This window comes from Meleagris gallopavo, chromosome 6 (assembly GCF_000146605.3).
Source record: "Meleagris gallopavo isolate NT-WF06-2002-E0010 breed Aviagen turkey brand Nicholas breeding stock chromosome 6, Turkey_5.1, whole genome shotgun sequence".
Taxonomy (NCBI): Eukaryota; Metazoa; Chordata; class Aves; order Galliformes; family Phasianidae; genus Meleagris; species Meleagris gallopavo.
This window is the reverse complement of record NC_015016.2, coordinates 48,501,885-48,521,023: the sequence shown is the minus strand read 5'-3', so window position 1 is coordinate 48,521,023 and position 19,139 is coordinate 48,501,885. Positions and strand designations below refer to the sequence as shown.

At 40.5% G+C, this 19,139-nt stretch overlaps 1 protein-coding gene across 1 annotated transcript in view; it reads right to left on the bottom strand.

Annotated features, from left to right (window-relative positions):
- The window catches only part of CDK13 (cyclin dependent kinase 13), a 59,378-nt gene that overhangs the window by 20,758 nt on the left and 19,481 nt on the right, over positions 1-19,139 (bottom strand). The window contains exons 6-8 of the mRNA XM_031554060.1: positions 15,806-15,976; positions 15,363-15,502; positions 11,058-11,228 (exon numbers count right to left, since the gene is read on the bottom strand). Coding sequence (XP_031409920.1) covers positions 11,058-11,228; positions 15,363-15,502; positions 15,806-15,976 — 482 coding nt within the window. The remainder of the gene's footprint in view (positions 1-11,057; positions 11,229-15,362; positions 15,503-15,805; positions 15,977-19,139) is intronic.

The following is a 19,139-nucleotide window of genomic DNA, read 5'->3' as shown; positions in this document are numbered from 1 at the left end:
TAATATCTACCTAAACCATTCACCAGTGCAGCTCACCAGTTCTAGACAGTAAAGCACAGAGGCTCCTAATCTTGGCCTTTGAAAACTGGATAGCTAGCAACCGGTGTTAGTTCTGCTTGGCTGACAATTGCTGAAGGACAAAGCATGATGGATTTGAAAATCCCTTGAAACAAACCACGTGATACTAATGCAGCAGTGCCAGAATAATCTACACATCCCCTTCAGAAGATGCCAGCTCAACAAAACTGGATACCAACAACCTACCCAGACTGAGTGCCTGCTCAGAAACGCCGAGGTTCAGGTCTCTGGCTGCAGGGAGTGCCTGAGCCTGTGGCTACCCCCGCAGGATGGTAGAGACACCACTGCATGAGGTGTGAGAAGGTGAAAGATCTGCTCAGCCTGATGGCAGAGCTCAAGGAAGAGGTAGAGAGATTAAGGAGCATCAAGGAATGTGCGCAGGAGATAAGACGGATAGAGCAACTCCCTGCCATATCTACAAGAAAGGCACTGTGGTGATATACCCTAAGAAGTGGCAGAACCCCTGTCCTGTCACCATCAAGGCAAAGGACCTAAGAGATGGGGAGGAATGGAAGCAGGTCCCTGCTTGGCATCACAGGAAAACCACCCTCCCTACCTACTTCACCTTTCCCACGTGCCCTTATGCAATAGGTTTGAGTTTCTGGAACTCAAGGGAATGCGGTGGAAAATTTACCCAAGAGGTTGCCTAGGGCAAAGAGGTTAACTCTACGCCTCAAGATTGCCTCTACCAAAAAAGAAATAAGTACAATTCCCTTCTGAGGCCTCCATACATACATCAGCCAGACCTGATCTACAGTATTCCATATAGCTACCATATGATAGGGTATCCCATTTGTATTCCTACCTGTAGAGTGCTGCTTCCCTAAGGCCCAGGTCAGGGACATCACGAGGAGACACCTTAGTCCAGTTCACCCTTCTAATTAGAAGTCCCTCAGTGACCCAGAAGTCGCTGAGAAAAGCCTGAGAGCTATCATCAAAAGGGACTTCAGTGGACTGTGACAGTTGGTGGATGGAGCAGGAGTACATTGTAGTGTTTTCCTCTATCCCTTCAGTGGCAGGGATACTGAGAGGAGCAGGAAAATCCATCTGAAAAAATACATGGCTGAGAGGCTGGTGCTACCGCAGGAATTTTTTATTATTATTATTATTTTTTTAACCATGGGGGAGTTTCCTTGGCACCTGGCCTGATGGCTGCTGATGGGGTCAACCTAAGTCACTGGGGAAAGAATTCCGGCTGGATTCACTGAAGTCATTAAACTTGGTTTGAAGGGGGAAAGGTGTGATAGCAAGCTTACCCATGGCAAGGTGTGGGATAGAATAACTAAGTTCAAGGGACACAGTGCTAGTAAGATGCCCCCTAACCTACTGCATCTTATGAAGAATATACTAGGCAGCAAGCTGGTGAAACTCATCACCAGGGTTTTAAACAAGATCTGATGGGTCAAAGAGAATGTACTGCTGAGAAACAGAGAAGAGTCAGGGAACACTGTTGCTTTAGGGAGCAGCAGGGGAAAACCTCAGATATTTTCCAGAGGTTTTTGGGAGGAATCCTTTAGGAAGATAACGCAGCTGAAAGCCCAGCCAAAGTACCTCTGTACCAATGCAGCAGTATGGGGAAAAAGGCAGGATGAACTGGAAAACTACAACTTTACTGCTATCACAGAAACATGGTGTGATAATTCACAGAACTGGAATACCATTACTGAGATACGAGCTTTTTAGAAGGGGTAGGCAAAGTAGGAGAGATGAAGGAGTCGTCCTCTGTGTTAAGAAGTGGATGAACTGCAAAGAGCTGCCTTTGAGAAACAGTCATGAACAGGCTGACAGCTTGTGGGCTAAAATTAGGGACTGACCCAATAAAGGGCATCTGGTGGTCGAGGTCTACTACAGGTCACCTCATAAAGGGAAACCTGTTAATGGGACCTTCTTATTTTACCTGCAAGAGGCAGGCTCCCATACTGATGGGGGATTTCAACAGCTTGGATATCTGCTAGGAAAACAACACCACGAACTGCAAGCAGTCCAAGAGACTTCTGGAGACCACAAACAACAACTTTCTAGTTCAGGTACTAGACAGACCCACCAAACGCGAAGCACTATTGGACCTGATGCTCACCAACAGAAGAGAGATTATAAAAAAGTTAAGATCAGAAGCAGCCCGGGTTGTAGCGATCATGCCCTGGTTGAGTCTGTGATCTTGAGGAACGTGGGCCTGGCAAAGAGTGGAGTCAGGACCTTGAACTTCAGGAGAGAAAACTTCAGGTTGTTTTAAGGAACTGTTGGAAAAGATCCCGTGGGGACAAAGAACAGAGCTGGCAGCACCTTAAGGATGCCTTTCTGAGAGCACAAGAACTCTCCATCCCCCAGAAGAAGAGATGAGGCAGGAAACACACATGGATGAACAAGAACCTTCTGGTCAGACTAAGGGAAAAAGAAATATACAAGCAGAGGAAGTGGGGATGGGTGCCCTAGGAAGAATATAGGGATGCTGTCTGGATGCGCAGGAATGGAGTCAAGAAAGCCAAGGTGCAGATGGAATGGAACTTTGCAATGGATTGTTTAAATATATTAGGCAGATGAGACAGGTAAAAGAGTCCCTCTGATAAATGAAAAGGGAGAACTTGTCTCTTCAGACATGGAGAAAGCTGAGGTATTTAGTTCTTTGCCTTGTTCTTCATGCTCAGTCAGGCTTCTCTCGCTTCTCCTTCAGGAGGGCAAAATACCTCCCAGTGTAAGAGCAGAGCAAGTCTGTGACCACCTCATGAAGCTGAATGTGTACACGTCTATGGGTCAGATGACATACATCCCAGGGTTGTCAATGTACAGGCTGACATGGTCACCAAGCTGCTCTCCATCATACTTGAAAAATTGTCAGTCAGGCAAAGTTCCCAGTGTCTGGAAAAAGGAAAACATCACTCCACACTCAACAAAGGGAGAAAGGAAGACCTGGGAAACAACAGGCCAGTCAGCCTCACATCAGTGCCAGGGAAGGTCATGGAATGGATCCTCCTGGAAGAGATGTTAACACACATGTGGAAGTCATCAGAGATGACCAGCATGGCTTCACCAAGGGGAGATCATGCCTGACTAATCTAGTGGCATTCTATGAAGAAGTGACAGCATGAGTAGACAAAGGAAGGGCAACTAATGTCATCTACCTGGACTTATGCAAGCCCACTAACATGTTTCTGCACAACATTCTCACCTCTAAAATAGAGAGGATGTGGATTTTAAGGGTGGACTATTAGGTGGATAAAAAATTGGCTTATGGTCATAGCCAGAGGATTGTTGTCATTAGTTCTATGTCCAGGTGGAGGATCATGGCTAGCAGTGTCCTCCAGAGGTCTGTCTTGGGATCGATGCTCTTCAACATCTTTATCAATGACACAGATAGCAGGATTGAGTGCACTCCTCTGCAAATTTGCTGATGACACCAAGCTGAGTGGTAAAGTTGACGTAATAGAAGGAAGACACATGATCCAGAGAGATCTGGACAAGCTTAAGAAGTGGACAAACAAGAATCTACTGAGGTTTAGCAAGATCAAGTACAAGATGTTGCACTTGGGTCAGGGCAATCCCAGATAGAAGTACAGACCGGGAGAAAAACTCACTGAGAGCAGCACTGTGGAGAAGAACTTGGGGTTCCTGGTAATTTAAAAGCGGGACATGAGCCAGCAGTGTGCTCTTGCAGCCCAAAAGGCCAATGGTATGCTGGGCTGCATCAGAAGAGGGGTGGCCATCAGGGAGGGTTGAGGTGATTGTGCCCCTTCGCTCTGCCCTTCTGAGGCACCATCTGAAGTATTGTGTCCAAGAGTGGAGCCCCCAGTACAGAAAGGACGCAGAGCAATTGGAGCAGATCCAGAGGAGGGCCACGATGATGATCAAAGGGCTAGAGCACCCCTGCTGTGAAGAAACGGTTGAGGGAGTTGGGCTTGTTCAGCTTGGAGAAGACTCCAGGGACACCTCATTGCAGCCTTCCAGGATTGAAGGGAGCCTTGCAAGCAGGAAGGAAAACAAGTTTTCACATGGTCTGATGGTGACAGAATAAGGAGGAATGGCTTTAAACTGAAAGAGGGTAGATTTAGATTAGATGTTAGGAAGAAATTTTTTATTCAGAGAGTGGTGAGGCACTGAAACAGGTTGTCCAAAGAGGTTGTGGATGCTCATCTCTGGAGGCATTCAAGACTTGGATGGATGGGATCCTGGCAGCCTGATCTAGTGGATGGCAACTCTGCTCGTGGCAGGGGCGTTGGAAGCAGATGATCTTTAAGGTCCCCTCCAACCTAAGCCATTCTATGATCTGTCAGAGTTCAACCTTCTTTCACAGGTTATGAGAAACTATTAAAATCAGTCTACTAACTTTGGCAGTATATTACAAACCCGATTATCAGTATTATTCCAACTATTTTTGGAGTGATCATAGTTGCAAAACGGTTACTAAGCAAACTGAAGTGAAACTTCTGCTAGTTTAATTTAAGAGAACTGTGGTGCCATCTTCTGATGTCTGTAATTTCAGTCAACAAAAACAAAATTGCTTTACTGCACTTGATCATGTCAAATTTCCACAGGTTTTCATTAGATCAGGAGGTCTGACACTTAGTGTTTTGTAATAGGAAAATAAGCTATAGGTATTCAAGAAGTAAACTGTGTATAGATAAAAGTTTGTTCATTACACCATTGTCTGAGTTTATGGCACCCTTTAGTTTATGCTATACAAATGTCACAAATATTCATTTCTCAAAAAGGAAAACATTATGGACAAAAGAATCACCCTTTCCTTTATGATGCCATGATGTCCAATAATGGGAAGTTACGTCCCAAAACAACACACTTTTGTTTTGTGCTAGCTTTGCCCAATATCCACATATCTGTAAGCAATATCATAAAATCACCTACAGCTCTGTTTCAGTGCAGCATATACAATTCAAATGAACCCAGAATTACTTATCTGATTTTAATGTTGCTCTTCTTATTGCTGTTCTATTAAAGGCCTGCACTCCCTGATAAGTACCTGTGGGGCAGGAGGAAGCCTATAGTCAATTTCCACATGCTGCAAAAAAGCACTGACGGGGGTTGCATTTTCTCCTGTTTTTCATTGCTAATGCATGCAGCTGATCCCCCATTTCTTCATCTTCTGAGACTGTAAGAATCCTTATTGTCAGTGCACACGTGCAGAACAACAGTGGGAACAGCTGAAGGGTAGCCTAGTTCTGAATATGGGATAACAGCAGCTGAATCTGTTAGAGAGGCTCACAATAAACAAAGTAGACTTGTGGGAAAGCACTTCTAGCCTTACTCTGCTCTACACTTAGGAAAACTCATCTGTTAAATCATTATGTCAGTGAAGATTGATAAGGGTCAGAAAGTAAGGTATTGGTTTAGAATAACTGAAGGATTAACACATCTCCTCTACATGCATTTCATGGAGCTCTAACAGCATTCAAGTTTCCTCAATTAAAACACTAAAGAAGCTTGACTATAATGTGATTGAGCTATGTAGATAGAATTACTAACTCTACAATACACGATTTTCAGGTGAGCAAAAAAAAACCTGACAAAATAATTTGTGCAACACGTGCAATCTGGTTTTTGGACTGTCATCAGAACAGACTCAGTAAGGCAGGACAAAACATTATGCCTTTGTTCCTAAACTAAGATGCAAGTGCTTTGGGCAGAAGGGGAAGGGGAATAATCCAAAAACCTAACCTAATGGCAGCTTTTAAGACAATTTTTCCAAGTGTAGTTTCATGAGAAAAGTTTTTGGGGTTCCTAAAATTATCTGATTGATACAGTTGAGACAATCTGGCCACTGAAGATCAAGGGATGCCATATTATGTAAAAATTTTAATTCAATCCTTGTATATATGCATTACAATAATATCCTATAAATAAAAATGCTCTAAAAAGGGAACCCTGTCTCATTCTATAAATGGCATACAGAGCGCTGAGTTGCTGAACACATTTTCATTTCACTAATAAATCTCCCTCAGCTCTTTCTGTGTTATATATAGATAATATTTTTTGCTTGATTGATTAGAGATAATTGGATTATATTTAATCTTCCATTTCCTTAACATTTCTCCTCCAGGACTCACGATATACCAGATTCCAAGATAGTTCTAAACACAATCATGTCAAGCAGAGCTTCAAAATTTAAGATGATATTTTCCAATTCCTTGAAGTTAGGTGCTTATAAGACACTCATCTTTTCTTTCTACTTAAGTCACACAAACCTATTTTCTAATTTGAGAAACACCAAAGACATAGCCTATGAATTAATCATCTTAAGACTAAATAAGGCATCACTGCCATACTTGTCTTTCCACTTAGGTATGACAAGACAGAAGAATTTTTTCTGCTTAAGACAAACTTAGCCTAATAGAACCAAAATTTTCCTATACTCATTCCAAACCAGCGCCCAGTAACGCAGGCAGAAATGGAAAGAACCACTGACAGGCATTCACTAATCCTGATAACTTAGCTGTAGCATAAAGACTGTTACACAGAATCACAGGGTCTGGGCTTGAAGAGACCTCTGGTGATCAAGTCCAATGCCCTGCTAAAGGAGGTTCTCTACAGTAGGTTGCACAGAAAAGTGCAAGTGACCTACTGGGTCCTGAATATCACCAAAGGAGACTCCACAACCTCTCTGGGCAGCCTGTTTGGGTAAGAAGTTTCTATCAGCTACTTCAGGAGCAGCAAGACAATCTGGAGGCTTCGGAAATTCAGAGACTTTTGTTTTGTAAGCATTGAGTTTAACAGCCTAAGCTCTAACAAGCTGCTTTGCAGCAAGAGGATCAGAGAAGAGGCTGGAGGGATAACTGGAAGTTGAGATTGCTTAAGCAGGAGAGGAAAACAACATGGGAATAGAGGAATTAGCATAACGTCTAAAGACCCTTTAATAGCTGCAAACATGCATGAACACAGTGACAAATCCTTAAACTTGACAGAGAAGATGTGAACTCCTGATTCCATCGTGGACGCTTGCAAGCAGAGCATGACTCATTAGTCAATGAAGAAGAGACATCCTGATCAAAGGGCTCCAGGAAGAAACATTCCTTCTTCTAGAGACATCTCACCTTATATTTCTAAAAGAGAGATCCCCATTGTTGGGTCAGCATTCACCTACTGTCACTTACCAGCAAGAAAACAAAAATACTTGATTATCTACTTAGATCCATATTTTGGCAGCACCCCTTCGGTAATTCATTCCAACTGTAAGATCAAAACAGAATCAAAATGCTAATGGCTTTTTTCCTTTCTGAATGGCTCAAAGCAGCATGTATTTACTGAATTTTCCATTTCTGACTAGACTTCCCAGGAAATCCAGATAAAACTACCTGCCATAGGAACAGAATCTTGTAGTGAAGTACCCTCTGATGACTGCATGATTGCTGATAAGAACTCCTTCCAAAAAACAAGCTTTCAGACAAAGTACTCCATGATGGATACAGGAAAGTAGCTAGCTAAGTTATGCAACAACATTCCACAGACTCAGAGTCCTCTTCACAAGTATATTACTGTATTGTGGTAGATACTGGCTTCCTGCATAAAAAAGTCCATTAATTTTTGTGCAGCAACTGAAATTCAATTCAGTTTTGTACAGCAATTGAAATTCAATTCAGTTTTGTACAGCAACTGAAATTCAAAATCGAACCTTCCTAAAGTAACCTTAGATTTTAGAATGAGTTACAGAAAAAGCACAAATCTAAGCAGGAAATTCACATACACCAAGACCAAACAAGTTCCAATTTTAACTATACCTCTTTTTTATTACAGTCTCCCAAGCAAACATCCACATTATCCCTTGGGATACTCCTTGGGATATCAATTGCCTCTTCCAGTCGAAAGGAGAAAGAGGAGACAGTCCATACTCATGCAGCTTTACATTCAGTGCAACAAAAGGTAAATCAGGCACTTACATGTGTTTAGCAAAAAGTCCATAATTAGACTGTTGATCATTTACAAACAGCTCAGAGTCAATAAATAGGTGATGGAGAACTAGAGGACCATCTCCAGGTGCACAAGGTGTGCACCAGGTGCACAAGGGAGAGTCCCAAGAAAAATAAAGAGAACAAACTAGAGATGATAAAAGCCCAGACTAAGAGGGATGGTCTTCCCAATAATTTTCTTGCAAACTTAGATGAAATGGCTCAAGTAATTTTGCAAAGAACTATGGATTTTACTACATCTAAAAAATAACTCTAAGTTTGTTTCAATTCAATCTTGTTTTCTTCAATAACAGCTGCATAGGTAAGGCCACAAACCTTCTCAGACAAAAAAAACAAAAAAAAAATAAAAAAAAAAAAAAAAAGAAAAAAAAAGGAAGAGTGAAGGAAAGCATAGCTCACAGCAAACTTGGTCACAAGCACCAACAGCATCAGAACACTTCTGGTAACACAAAAAGCTGACACCCACAACTCCTGCACTAGCTCACTAGGAGAAAACATCTTCAAAAATAACCACAGTTCTGATATTTTAGGAAAATACTGAGTGGCATCTATAGCTCACTGGTATGACCAAGCCAAACAAAGCTTTATGTTCTCAAAGAAGCAAAGGAAGTTTTAACAGTATGTTCAGTCATTTTTTATCTATTAACTCAACTGTTATGCAGATAAATGGCAGCACACGACTGAGTCAGGTGCCCCATTCCTAACTTTACATATAAGCTCTGAATAAAAGGAAGGAAGAGAAAAAGCCTATGTTTAGATGAACTACTAGAGAAATGCACAGAACAGATACTCCTTCTCTGCAAACCCAATATATATGCTATACCCAACAGCACTCATGCATCAGAATCAAGATGTTACATTAGTAATCAGATGCACCATTCTCCAACTGTATCAAATCTTATACTTATCTCGCACATGCTAAATATTACAAAGGTAAAAAAATCAGATCTTCATTACAGAAGATCCACATATAACTCACTTAACTGTGTATGTTCCCAATTCATACAAACAATTTCTGCTTTACCACCGAAGGAAATACTCATTACTTTTGCAACTCGCTACTCGATGTACTGCATTTTTTTTTTCAAATGTTTGGCCTAGTCAGAATTAAAACAAATCCCTTCTGTAAAAGCTATTGTTGAGATAACAACCCAAGCTGGCTGAGGTAAAACACTGCAAGAAGCTTTTCTTGCGCTCTCTGTAGTTTAATATTCTCAACAACATTTTGCTTCTAAGTCAGTAAGCTTAGGCCACTAAAAACACGTAACAGCTCAAAAGCATCAGGAAAACATGGTACAAGTAAAGCCACTGATGTTTGCAGGCCAGTGTTACTATCTTAAAAAACATCCTTAAAGTAAGTACTGTATAAAATGTGACAAACATTTACTGAATTGCCAGGATGCTCCATTTGATGCATTTTAAACTTCTGAAATCCCAATTAAAAACCAAACAAAAAGCGATTGAGTAGATGAGTAACAGGTCAGGAGATAATAGGCAGTCTCAGACAAAAATTACTTTTACACATACAACTAGAGGAACATATGTTGGCAGGAATGTTCTCATTCCCTAATTTCACAAATGAGATTTCAGCAGTAGGGGATTTTTAACAGCTATATTCCAAAATTAAGACAATCATAACATACATTAAGCATAAGCATATTCATGAGAAGGCAAACACTTTGATTGTACTGTAATTTTTGCTTTAATAATGTACGTCACTACCACGTCAATTTGCTATGGTTTACCATGAAAATGACTGAACTTCCCAATTGCTTTTGCTCTCTGCATAGACTACTAATTGCCCAATATTTCTCAGCTACAAATCTCCATCTCGTCATTAGAGAAATACAGATTGCAGTAGCCTGGAAAAAATAAAATTCCATCCTTTCAGAAACAAACCATAATAGCAGACTTATTATCACACTAATGCTTTCCAAGAGACTATCTCAAAAATTTATTTTATTCTAGTATCTCCAGAGAAGTCCTTCCCTTGCAGTCTTCTGAAAAAACAGAGAAGTAAACCAAAACATTTACAGTTCAACCTTACACATGGCTCCAAGTAGAAATGGAGAAAATTAACTAATGAATATAAATTTATTCAGGGCTCAATGTGGTCTCATTAGCCAAGGTTAGGTCTAATTAAAGCTTCATACAAGACTCACATGAAAAGCTTAAGCTGGCAGTTGCAGATCAGAGTTTAAAGTGGGTCTGACCACTGAAACTGCATACGTATATCTAGAGGAACTGCTCTGCTACATGTTTCCTGCTTTTAAACAACAAATAAATGTTGGCAATGTTGTCAATACATACACCCTTGAGGTACTATACTTTCTGAAGAAACTAGAAAAAGAACTTCCTTCCTGCCTAATTCTGACACTCATCTTCAGAGTCACTACAACATAACATGTTGCTTCTGCTGGCTATGCATGCTTTTCCTTTTGTTTCCTTGATTCTCCAAGAAAAAGAGGTCGCAACATCTCAGACAAACCAGACTTAACACAGAAGGAACCAAAACAGTAGATGTCTGTAGGCCTTGCATTTGGGGAAAAGCAACATTTATCCTTCTAGCCTTCAACACACACACTGTACCCAACTATAAAAAGAAAAAAAAGAATCAAACACAATCCAAACGAGACTGACGCTTGCAGTAAAAAGAATAATAATAATAATCTCTTCAATGTTGGGCCTGCAATATTCCAAATGATGACAAAATACTATGAGAAAAGTAAAAGGCAAAAAAAAAAAAAAAGCAAAACCATATAGCCCATCCCATATGTAAGAAGTTCCCCTTGTTACTGGCCTCCCCAACCCATGAGTGTCAACTTAAACACCTTTTCTTTCAAATTGATCCAGCTAAACTAAAATCAAGTTTATTTTTTTAAAAGCCACACAAAATATTTACAAAAATGTTTCCATCAACAAGAGGCACAGCTAATCTAAGGACTTCTATTAGTAAGTACTGTCACTGTTTCAAACTTTTAAAAATGAAACTTCAGCTGCAGAGTAAGTAGGCTACTATATTAAGAACAAGACCAGAAAGAGCCACCCTAGTGTTCACACACATACCTTTGTCCTTCTTGAAATCCAAAGCATCTTCCTTATCTGTCACTATTTCCTTCATGTTGATAATGCTTTGGTGATTAAGCTGTCGAAGAATTTTAATCTCCCGAATAGCTGTAATTGGAAACCCTTCCTTTTCATTATCCAATCGTACTTTCTTTAGTGCCACCAATTCTCCTAGGAGAAAATGAAAATTAAAAAAGATTAGCAACCAAACTATGGGACTTCAGTTTGCTTTGTTTTAAAAATCCATCCGATTTGTTACTGTTTAGTTTTATAATCTCCATTCAGAAATAGTTAAGATTTTGGTTCATGCATCAAGCCAAACAAAAACAAAACTAATTAGTGTTGGGCAAAAAAGATATAGAGAAACAATTATAAATGAGAATTTTTAGCTAACCTCTATAATAACCATCTTCCACATGGACACCTCACTCATGTCCTGATCTTCGACACCTACCAATAAACCCCTATGTAAGAATGGTTACAACAGCAGATTTAGAGACCTATGTTTGCTATGGTTTTATCACTTTTATACCACCACAGGTGAGAATGTACAAGAAAGTGAACTGCTCTGCCAAGGGGTTGATCAGAAAGCAAAACAAAGACGGATGTGTACCTTGGGAATGGAGATGTTCTACAAGGAGGCCACCAATAGCAATGCAAAGTCACAACCTCCTTTGCTGTCTTGTAACTAGATTAAGTAGAAGTTGGATTCCAAAACAGTCCCTTGTTCAATCAATCCAATAAATAAGGTAAGCCTTCCTGAATACTTTCAGTCTGTTGACAACAAGAATGTGCCTTGCATGTTGAAGAACAAATACAAAATACTGCAAGTACAAGAACAAAGTTTCAGGAAAAAAGTTGCTAGGATAAAGACAAAGAAAAGTGCAAGCTGATTTATTGACTCAGAAGGGGCTCTGAAGGAACTCTGCTGTTACACTTACCACCTCCAGAAAACATCATCAAAAATGAAGGAGTGAAGAAGCAACCATCAGTTCAAATCATTTACCCATCCAGATGATATGAACGGGTTTAGATCCTATTGAAGAATTACTGTTGATAAAGATTTGCAAAGCTTATTCAGCTTTAAGATGGCAGAATACGAAACATTTCTCATTCATTAGCAAGTTCAGTAAGAAGACAGCTACCAGAAAAAGAGAGGACAAAGGGTCTTTTTGTTCTTCATGAGAGGAGCAGAAATTCAAGTAAAATAGTTGACCTGTATATAGCACAAGGCCGAGAAGAAAGGCACAGATGATACCAACACTCAAAAAGGCAAAAAGTAGTGTCAGAAAGACTACTGTGGACATACTGTGACTTGCAGAATAGCTTAATCTGGACAGAAAAGGCATAGAAGGCACATCCTGACTGAATAGAGGCCTCTGAGGTGCATTTTCAGAAGGCTCAAGTAAAATGGCAGGAGGTGCAGCACTGAGGAACGCTGGCCACCAGGAGAGTACAGTATCTTTACCAGAAGTTCCTCTGGCCAGTAGAAGAACTAAAAAACTTAGTAGCAATAGAAGCACCTACTCTGAAGTAGGTAGCATTTGTTTCCTTCCCCAAGTCATGAAAAAGACCTTCCAGAGAGTTTTCCTCTAAACTCAATGTCTTGATACCACACATCTGAAGATGTTTTCCCTCGAAGGGAAGATCTTATACTGTATACCGACTCTCACTAAGCAAGCTCACAATCATGTTTTTTTTGTTGTTGTTGTTGTTTGTTTGTTTTTTTTAACTCTACAGCAGTCAGGAAGGTGTAAGCATCCACACTGGTAAAGAAAACAACCCTATAACCCATGCTCCCAATCTCACATCTTTACTAATAAAGACTATTATTGTGTTATAAAAAAATCCTTAGGAAGGCTATGTGAGACATGACAGTTTAGTTAGAATTCTCACACGTGTATCTAGAGAAAAATACTACATAGTTCAAGATGCAAGGCAAACAACTGAAGAGACATAATATTTATCAGTATACTTACTATGCACAGAAGTGGCACTGTTGTGTTTACAGTGAAGAAAAATTTCCCTTATTTGTTTTATTGCAGGCTGAGCTGGATGAAGCAAGATTCTACAAACCGGTAGGAGCATTATGTACCCATAATGGGAGATATCTAAAGAATGTACATCAGCTAATCATTTTCTTTTTTTTTTTTAGTTAGATTTACTGAGCTCAAATCCGTTAAATCTAAAAAGACCTTATTCCACACCTCTGTGTATTGAACATATGCAACATATCATGTTCCAGCATGATTCAAGATAAATTTAGCTGGAAACAAAGCAATAGCACACGAGTCATCAGGGATAACTTGTGACATCTCTAAAAGTTGAGGTAGACAATGGACGTTCAAGTTTACACTGTGGTGGTCCCAAGAAAAAGTTAATGCAGAGGGCCTGCAGACCATAAGAATGCACAGTCAACTCCTTCCCTCAGAGATGGAAAATAGAGGTTACCATTGGACCTCAAGGGGCCCAAATGTTACTTGCATACTCTTAGATTTACAGCAATCCTTCAGAAGGAAAAGTATAACAAGATACGTCACAACTCAAACCAGGTATGACAAAAGCTAGGATTGTGATATAGGAATGAGATAGATCCTAATGTTGTAGCTTGTCTTCCTAAGTATATCAACCTGTTCTTAAACTTCAAAAGATACTGCCTCTCAGATCGTGTCAAAAAGATGGGATGATACACAAAACTGTAAGGAAAATGGAAATAGCACAGGATCTAATGAAATCCTTTTATCTTTTGAATTTATATAAGAATAATTATGCAGTTTTCCATGCACCATAAGATCAGCTCCCGAAAAGACAGTGGTGCAAGTACTAGAGACCACTGTAATATCAAAAGCTGCAAAAACAAGAGAAAACTGATTAACTGTCCTTCATTTTGAGCAAACTAGTTGTTCAAAAAGCAACTGCTGCAAAAACTGCTGCTTTGACAGAATTATTGGTAGTGTTGCAACAAAGAGGCAGGACAAGCACCATTATAAAAAAAGTAAATTCTCCTGTTAGCATTAGAAATATTCACTAAGGACATGAATTCAAACCACCTCTGCTCTCAAAAGTCACACTTTAACGATGTGGCATCAGCTTGAACTGGTGTCTGAAAGAGCAGTTGTGCACTCTCTTCAATCTTGCCTTGAAAAGCCCACTGCAGAGCCTATTATAAGATAGCTTGAAGGCTGTAATGCCATTCCTTACACAGGATTTGAAATCAAGGATGGAAGGTTTGCTCTAACCATACAGGTCCTGCAGTATAGAGAGCAGTAACTTCTGCAAGAGGTTAGAAAATGACTGCCACAGACAAACAACCAGAAGCTTGCCACAGAGGACAATATGGTTGCAATTGGACTAGAAAGCTAACTGTACAAAGACTACAAAGACCACAATCCCAGGAAGTCTGGAAGAAGCTGCTAGCAACGATTTGCAATGGCTCCAAAGGTAGGACTTAAGAAAAGATTTGTGACAGTTCAACTCGAAAAGCTAGGGTTTGAAAATTCAGACAAGAATGGAAAAAGAAGCACAATTACACTGCTCATTCTTCAGGAGATCAGAAAAAAGGCTGCTATGTGATCGTATCTGCTTCAGCTACTGAAGTAGGAAATTATACAGTACTGAAGGCGTGCACAAATAAGCCAGAAAGGCAAGGAGTCACAAGATCTACTAATTGAACTTAAAACCAACAAGCAAGATATAGCACATCTGTGGATGCAGATTTGACTGTGTTATCTATGTAGAAGCAGTGACAACATTCCTCCATATCATAATGATGAATGCTTGCTCATTTCAGCAATAGTTTAAGGTCTAGAAGTTATGTCTCTACTGTGCTGTCAGCTATACTGTAAGAAAAATACCTGATATGCAACATTTCAGGACTGCATTGCACAGAGATACATTCTCTTCCTACTAGCACCTATTGCCAGAGTACAAAGAAGGAAAATGGCTAAATCTCACATCTAGCTTCACTCATTTTTCCAGCCTCTTTATAAACTTCATTATTCTTTATCATCCTATCAGTGGTACTATTTTGTTTCCCCAGAGTACTTACCCTCTTTTCTTCACTACCTCAACTTGTGTACTAAGCATCGAAGTTCAAGAAATACAACTTTAAATAGAGATTAAGACTACTCAGCACGTACTTTCAGTCACAGCTTTACAAATAGATGATTTTTAAGGCACCAAAAGATAGATAAAAGCTAGATTAAAAACAAAGAATACACAGATTTTATTAAATTATAAAAACAAACAAAACCCAAACCCACTGACTTCAAAATTGCAGGAGTAAGTTCACATTTTTTAACCTACCTGTGTCTTTATCCCTAGCTTTGTAAACTTGTCCATAAGTGCCTTCACCAATAATACCAATGATATCAAATTTATCCACACAGCGTTTTCCCCAGTCTATTTCTTTTTCTTTTGTTTCACCATGTCGTGGTCCACATATTCTAGAAAAGATTTTAAAGAATATAGCTATTTTAAGAATGCAGCTAGCATATACAAGGATCATCTTAACCTTGAAGTAATTCAACACTAAATATTCATGAGACAATATTAGATAACAACCTTACTACCACTAACCAGCAGCTACTACTACAAACGATGCAGTTTGATTTCAGACTATGTAGTATGAAGAGAGCTGTTACAAAGCAGAAACACTTTGAACAGAATACATTTTCAGGAAACTATTATCACTTCTGCTCCCATGACAGACTTTAAAATATAGTAAAAAAAAAAAGTAATAAACATACTTTGGTCTCCTCTTGTTGTGTAACTGAACTGTTGGTTTCTTTTCTTCAGGACTTTTGCCTAACTCAGCTCCTCCAGGCAACTCAGGTGGAAGTGGCAAGTCTGCAAGCAGATGGCGAAGTTTCTTCTCCGTTTCTTTAACTGACTTCACTGTAATATTCTCTCTCAAGCTACTAAAAAAGAAACAATTTTGCTAGGACACTGAACACAATACAGCAGTATTAAAACAAAGAAAACCTACTGGAATTCTTTTTGTTGTTGTTAGTACATTCTAAGCTGCTGATACACTAGCATTGCTCTCAGAATTGACAGAAACTCAATTTAAGCTTTATAAATGAGTTGCAAACAGCTCTGATGAATGCACAGCTGATTATTAAAATTCTACAGAAAAAGAGATCAGATGCTAAGACGTCATATTTCCGACAAAAGCTGATGCTGGATGACATTGCCCATCTTCAAAAAGGGCCATAAAGATGATCCTGCTAGCTACAGACCTAACAGTCTCACCTTGGTGCCAGGAAGGATATGGAACAGATAATCTCGGGAGCTGTACAGTAACTGTTGAGTCATGGCCTAAACCACTGAATGAGCACCTCAGGAAAGAACTCCGTCAGCCATGGGAGCACAGGTGAAGGCAATTCAGCTGTGCAAGCAGGAGTGGAACCTGGCTCCACCTCTCTTAGACCCCATTTAAGGGCTGACTGCCCTGCGGAAAGATCTCTGATAGGAGATCCCTCCCTCATGGAGTCTTTCCTGTGAGCCTAGATCTTCAGAGATGTGTGAGCATTTGCCCTTTGTAACACCATTCCATCCGTGCTAGTCCCTTTGCTGTTACACTCCTCTATCGCCTTTCCACTGTGTTTATCTTTCCAATTGTAACAGGAGCCATCACAGATCAATTAAAGGTCAACCAGTGGATCAGGCCCAGTCAGCACGGGTTTACAGATGGTAGATCCTGTTTGACAAACCTGGTTTCATTCTATGACAAGGTGACCCATTTAGCAGATGAAGGTAAGGCTGTTGATGTGGTCTACCTGGACTTCAGTAAAGCCTTTGACACTATTCCCCACAGCATCCTTGTGGAGAAGCTGGCTGCCCAGCTGGTTTGGATGGGTGTATGCTCTGCTGGGTGAAACGCTGGATGGATGGCCAGGCCCAAAGAGCTGTGGTCAGTGGAGTTAAATCCAGTTGGCTGCCAGTCACAAGCAGTGTCCCCCAAGGCTCGGTACTGGGGCCACTTCTATTTAACATCTTTATTAACCATCTCGATGAGGGGTTGAGTGCACCCTCAGTATGTCTGCAGACAACACCAAGCTGGGAGGGAGTGCTGATCTGCCAGAGGGACCTGGATAGACTGGATCGATGGGCCGAGGTTAACTGTATGATTTTCAATAGGCCAAGTGTCAGGTCCTGCATTTTGGTCACAACAACCCCAGGCAACCCTACAGGCTTGGGGAGGAGTGGCTGGAAAGCTGCCTGATGGAAAGGGACCTTGGTGTTCTGATGGACAGTCAGCTGAATATGAGCCAGCAGTGTGCCCAGGTGGAAAAGAAGGCCAATGGCATCCTGGCTTGGATCAGGAATGGTGTGGGGAGCAGGACCAGGGAAGTCATCCTGCCCTGTACTTGGCACTGGTGAGGCCTCACCTCGAGTGCTGTGTTCAGTTTTGGGCACCTCAGTACAGAAAGGACATGGAGGTGCTGGAGCAGGTGCAAAGAAGGGCAGCAAGGCTGTGAAGGGCTTGGAGAATATGGCCTATGAGGAGAGAGTGAAGGAACTGGGGCTGTTTAGGCTGGGGAAGAGGAGGCTGAGGGAAGACCTTATTGCTCTCTTTCAGTATCTGAAAAGTGCTTGGTTGGTCTCTTCTCACTGATGACAGGATGAGGGGAAATGGCCTCAAGTTGCATTGCACCAGGTTAAGTTTAGGTTGGATATCAGGAAACACTTCTTTACAGAAAGGGTTGTTAAGTACTGGAATAGGCTCCCCAGGGAGGTGATCGAGTCACCATCCCTGGATGTGTTTAAAAACTGTTTGGATGTGGTGCTCAGGGACATGATTTAGGAGAGGGTTGTTAGAGTTAGGGCAGTATAGTTGGGTTGTGGTTGGATGTGATGATCATTAAGGTCTTTTCCAACCTGAGCAATTCTACGATTCTATGATAGCAAGCCCTATCAGCCAGAACAAACCTACCTGGGCTTCAGGTTAGGCTTCTGCCATTCATTTAAACTACTCCTCTCCCCCCCACACACACACTTAGGGCTCAGACTAGTATTATTTAGAGCTCAGGTGCTGCCAGATACCACAAGTACAGCACGTAAATCTGTACTCTGACTGACATCACGTATAAAAGATTATTCTAATCTAATTCACTTCAGTTTTGATCTTCAGATAGAACTAACTTCACGGTTACAGCTACTGCAAGGCACTGAAAGGCAGTCCATACCATGCTACTTGCAGATTCCAAACTCACAGATCTGCAGAAACACTCCAGTTACAATGTGTTTCTACTTATCAGAATACAAAACAAGTGAAAAATTGATTTCTTCTGCCCTGGGCAATTGGCGTTTTTATTTATTATTTTAAACCATCAATTTGTTTTTTTTTGTTTGTTTTTTTTAAAGGGAACAGACAGTGACAATCTGTCTTGAGAAGAATGCCCAAAACACACAGCAATGTATTTTTATTCTAGAGATGCTCTTCACATTGTAATGTGGAAATTCTGAACATGCAATGCTTCCTGCAGGATAATCTTTTAAACTCATGCTTCTGTTTTGTCCAGACTTCTTCCTTCAGCTGCATTTTTGCAGATATAATGTAACAAATAAGTAAACCTATCACCATTGTTTAAATAATGACCTGGCTTTCTCCCTGATAGGACTCTCAGATAGTAGGCTCTCCAAGTTTCAAACTCCATCATTGCATAAAGAAATTTTTGTCATGCTCTGAGCGTACATTTCCCAAGGTAGTGACATCTGCAAAAATCGTCACTGTTCTATTCTCAACATCCCTCTCAAAAAAACTCTTCTGGAAAGGAAGTTTTCCTGCAACTTTCTATCTACCCGGTTTCATAGATCAAGTAGGAACTTCTATAACTGGAAAGACCTTGCTATCTTCCATCATGGAGAATGCACATATTCGTTCATAAATTAATTGCAATCAGCAAATTTTATCCATTTAATAAAGCATTCCAGCATTTTGCCTATGCCTGTGCTTCACTATAAAATCAGAACCCTCGAGAATCTTAGACTACCTATCAAGCTGCCACTGCCTCAATTCAAAGAAGCACCTCAAGAAAGCATGTAGTGTCCTCATTGTTCTGTTCTTGTTAGCATGAA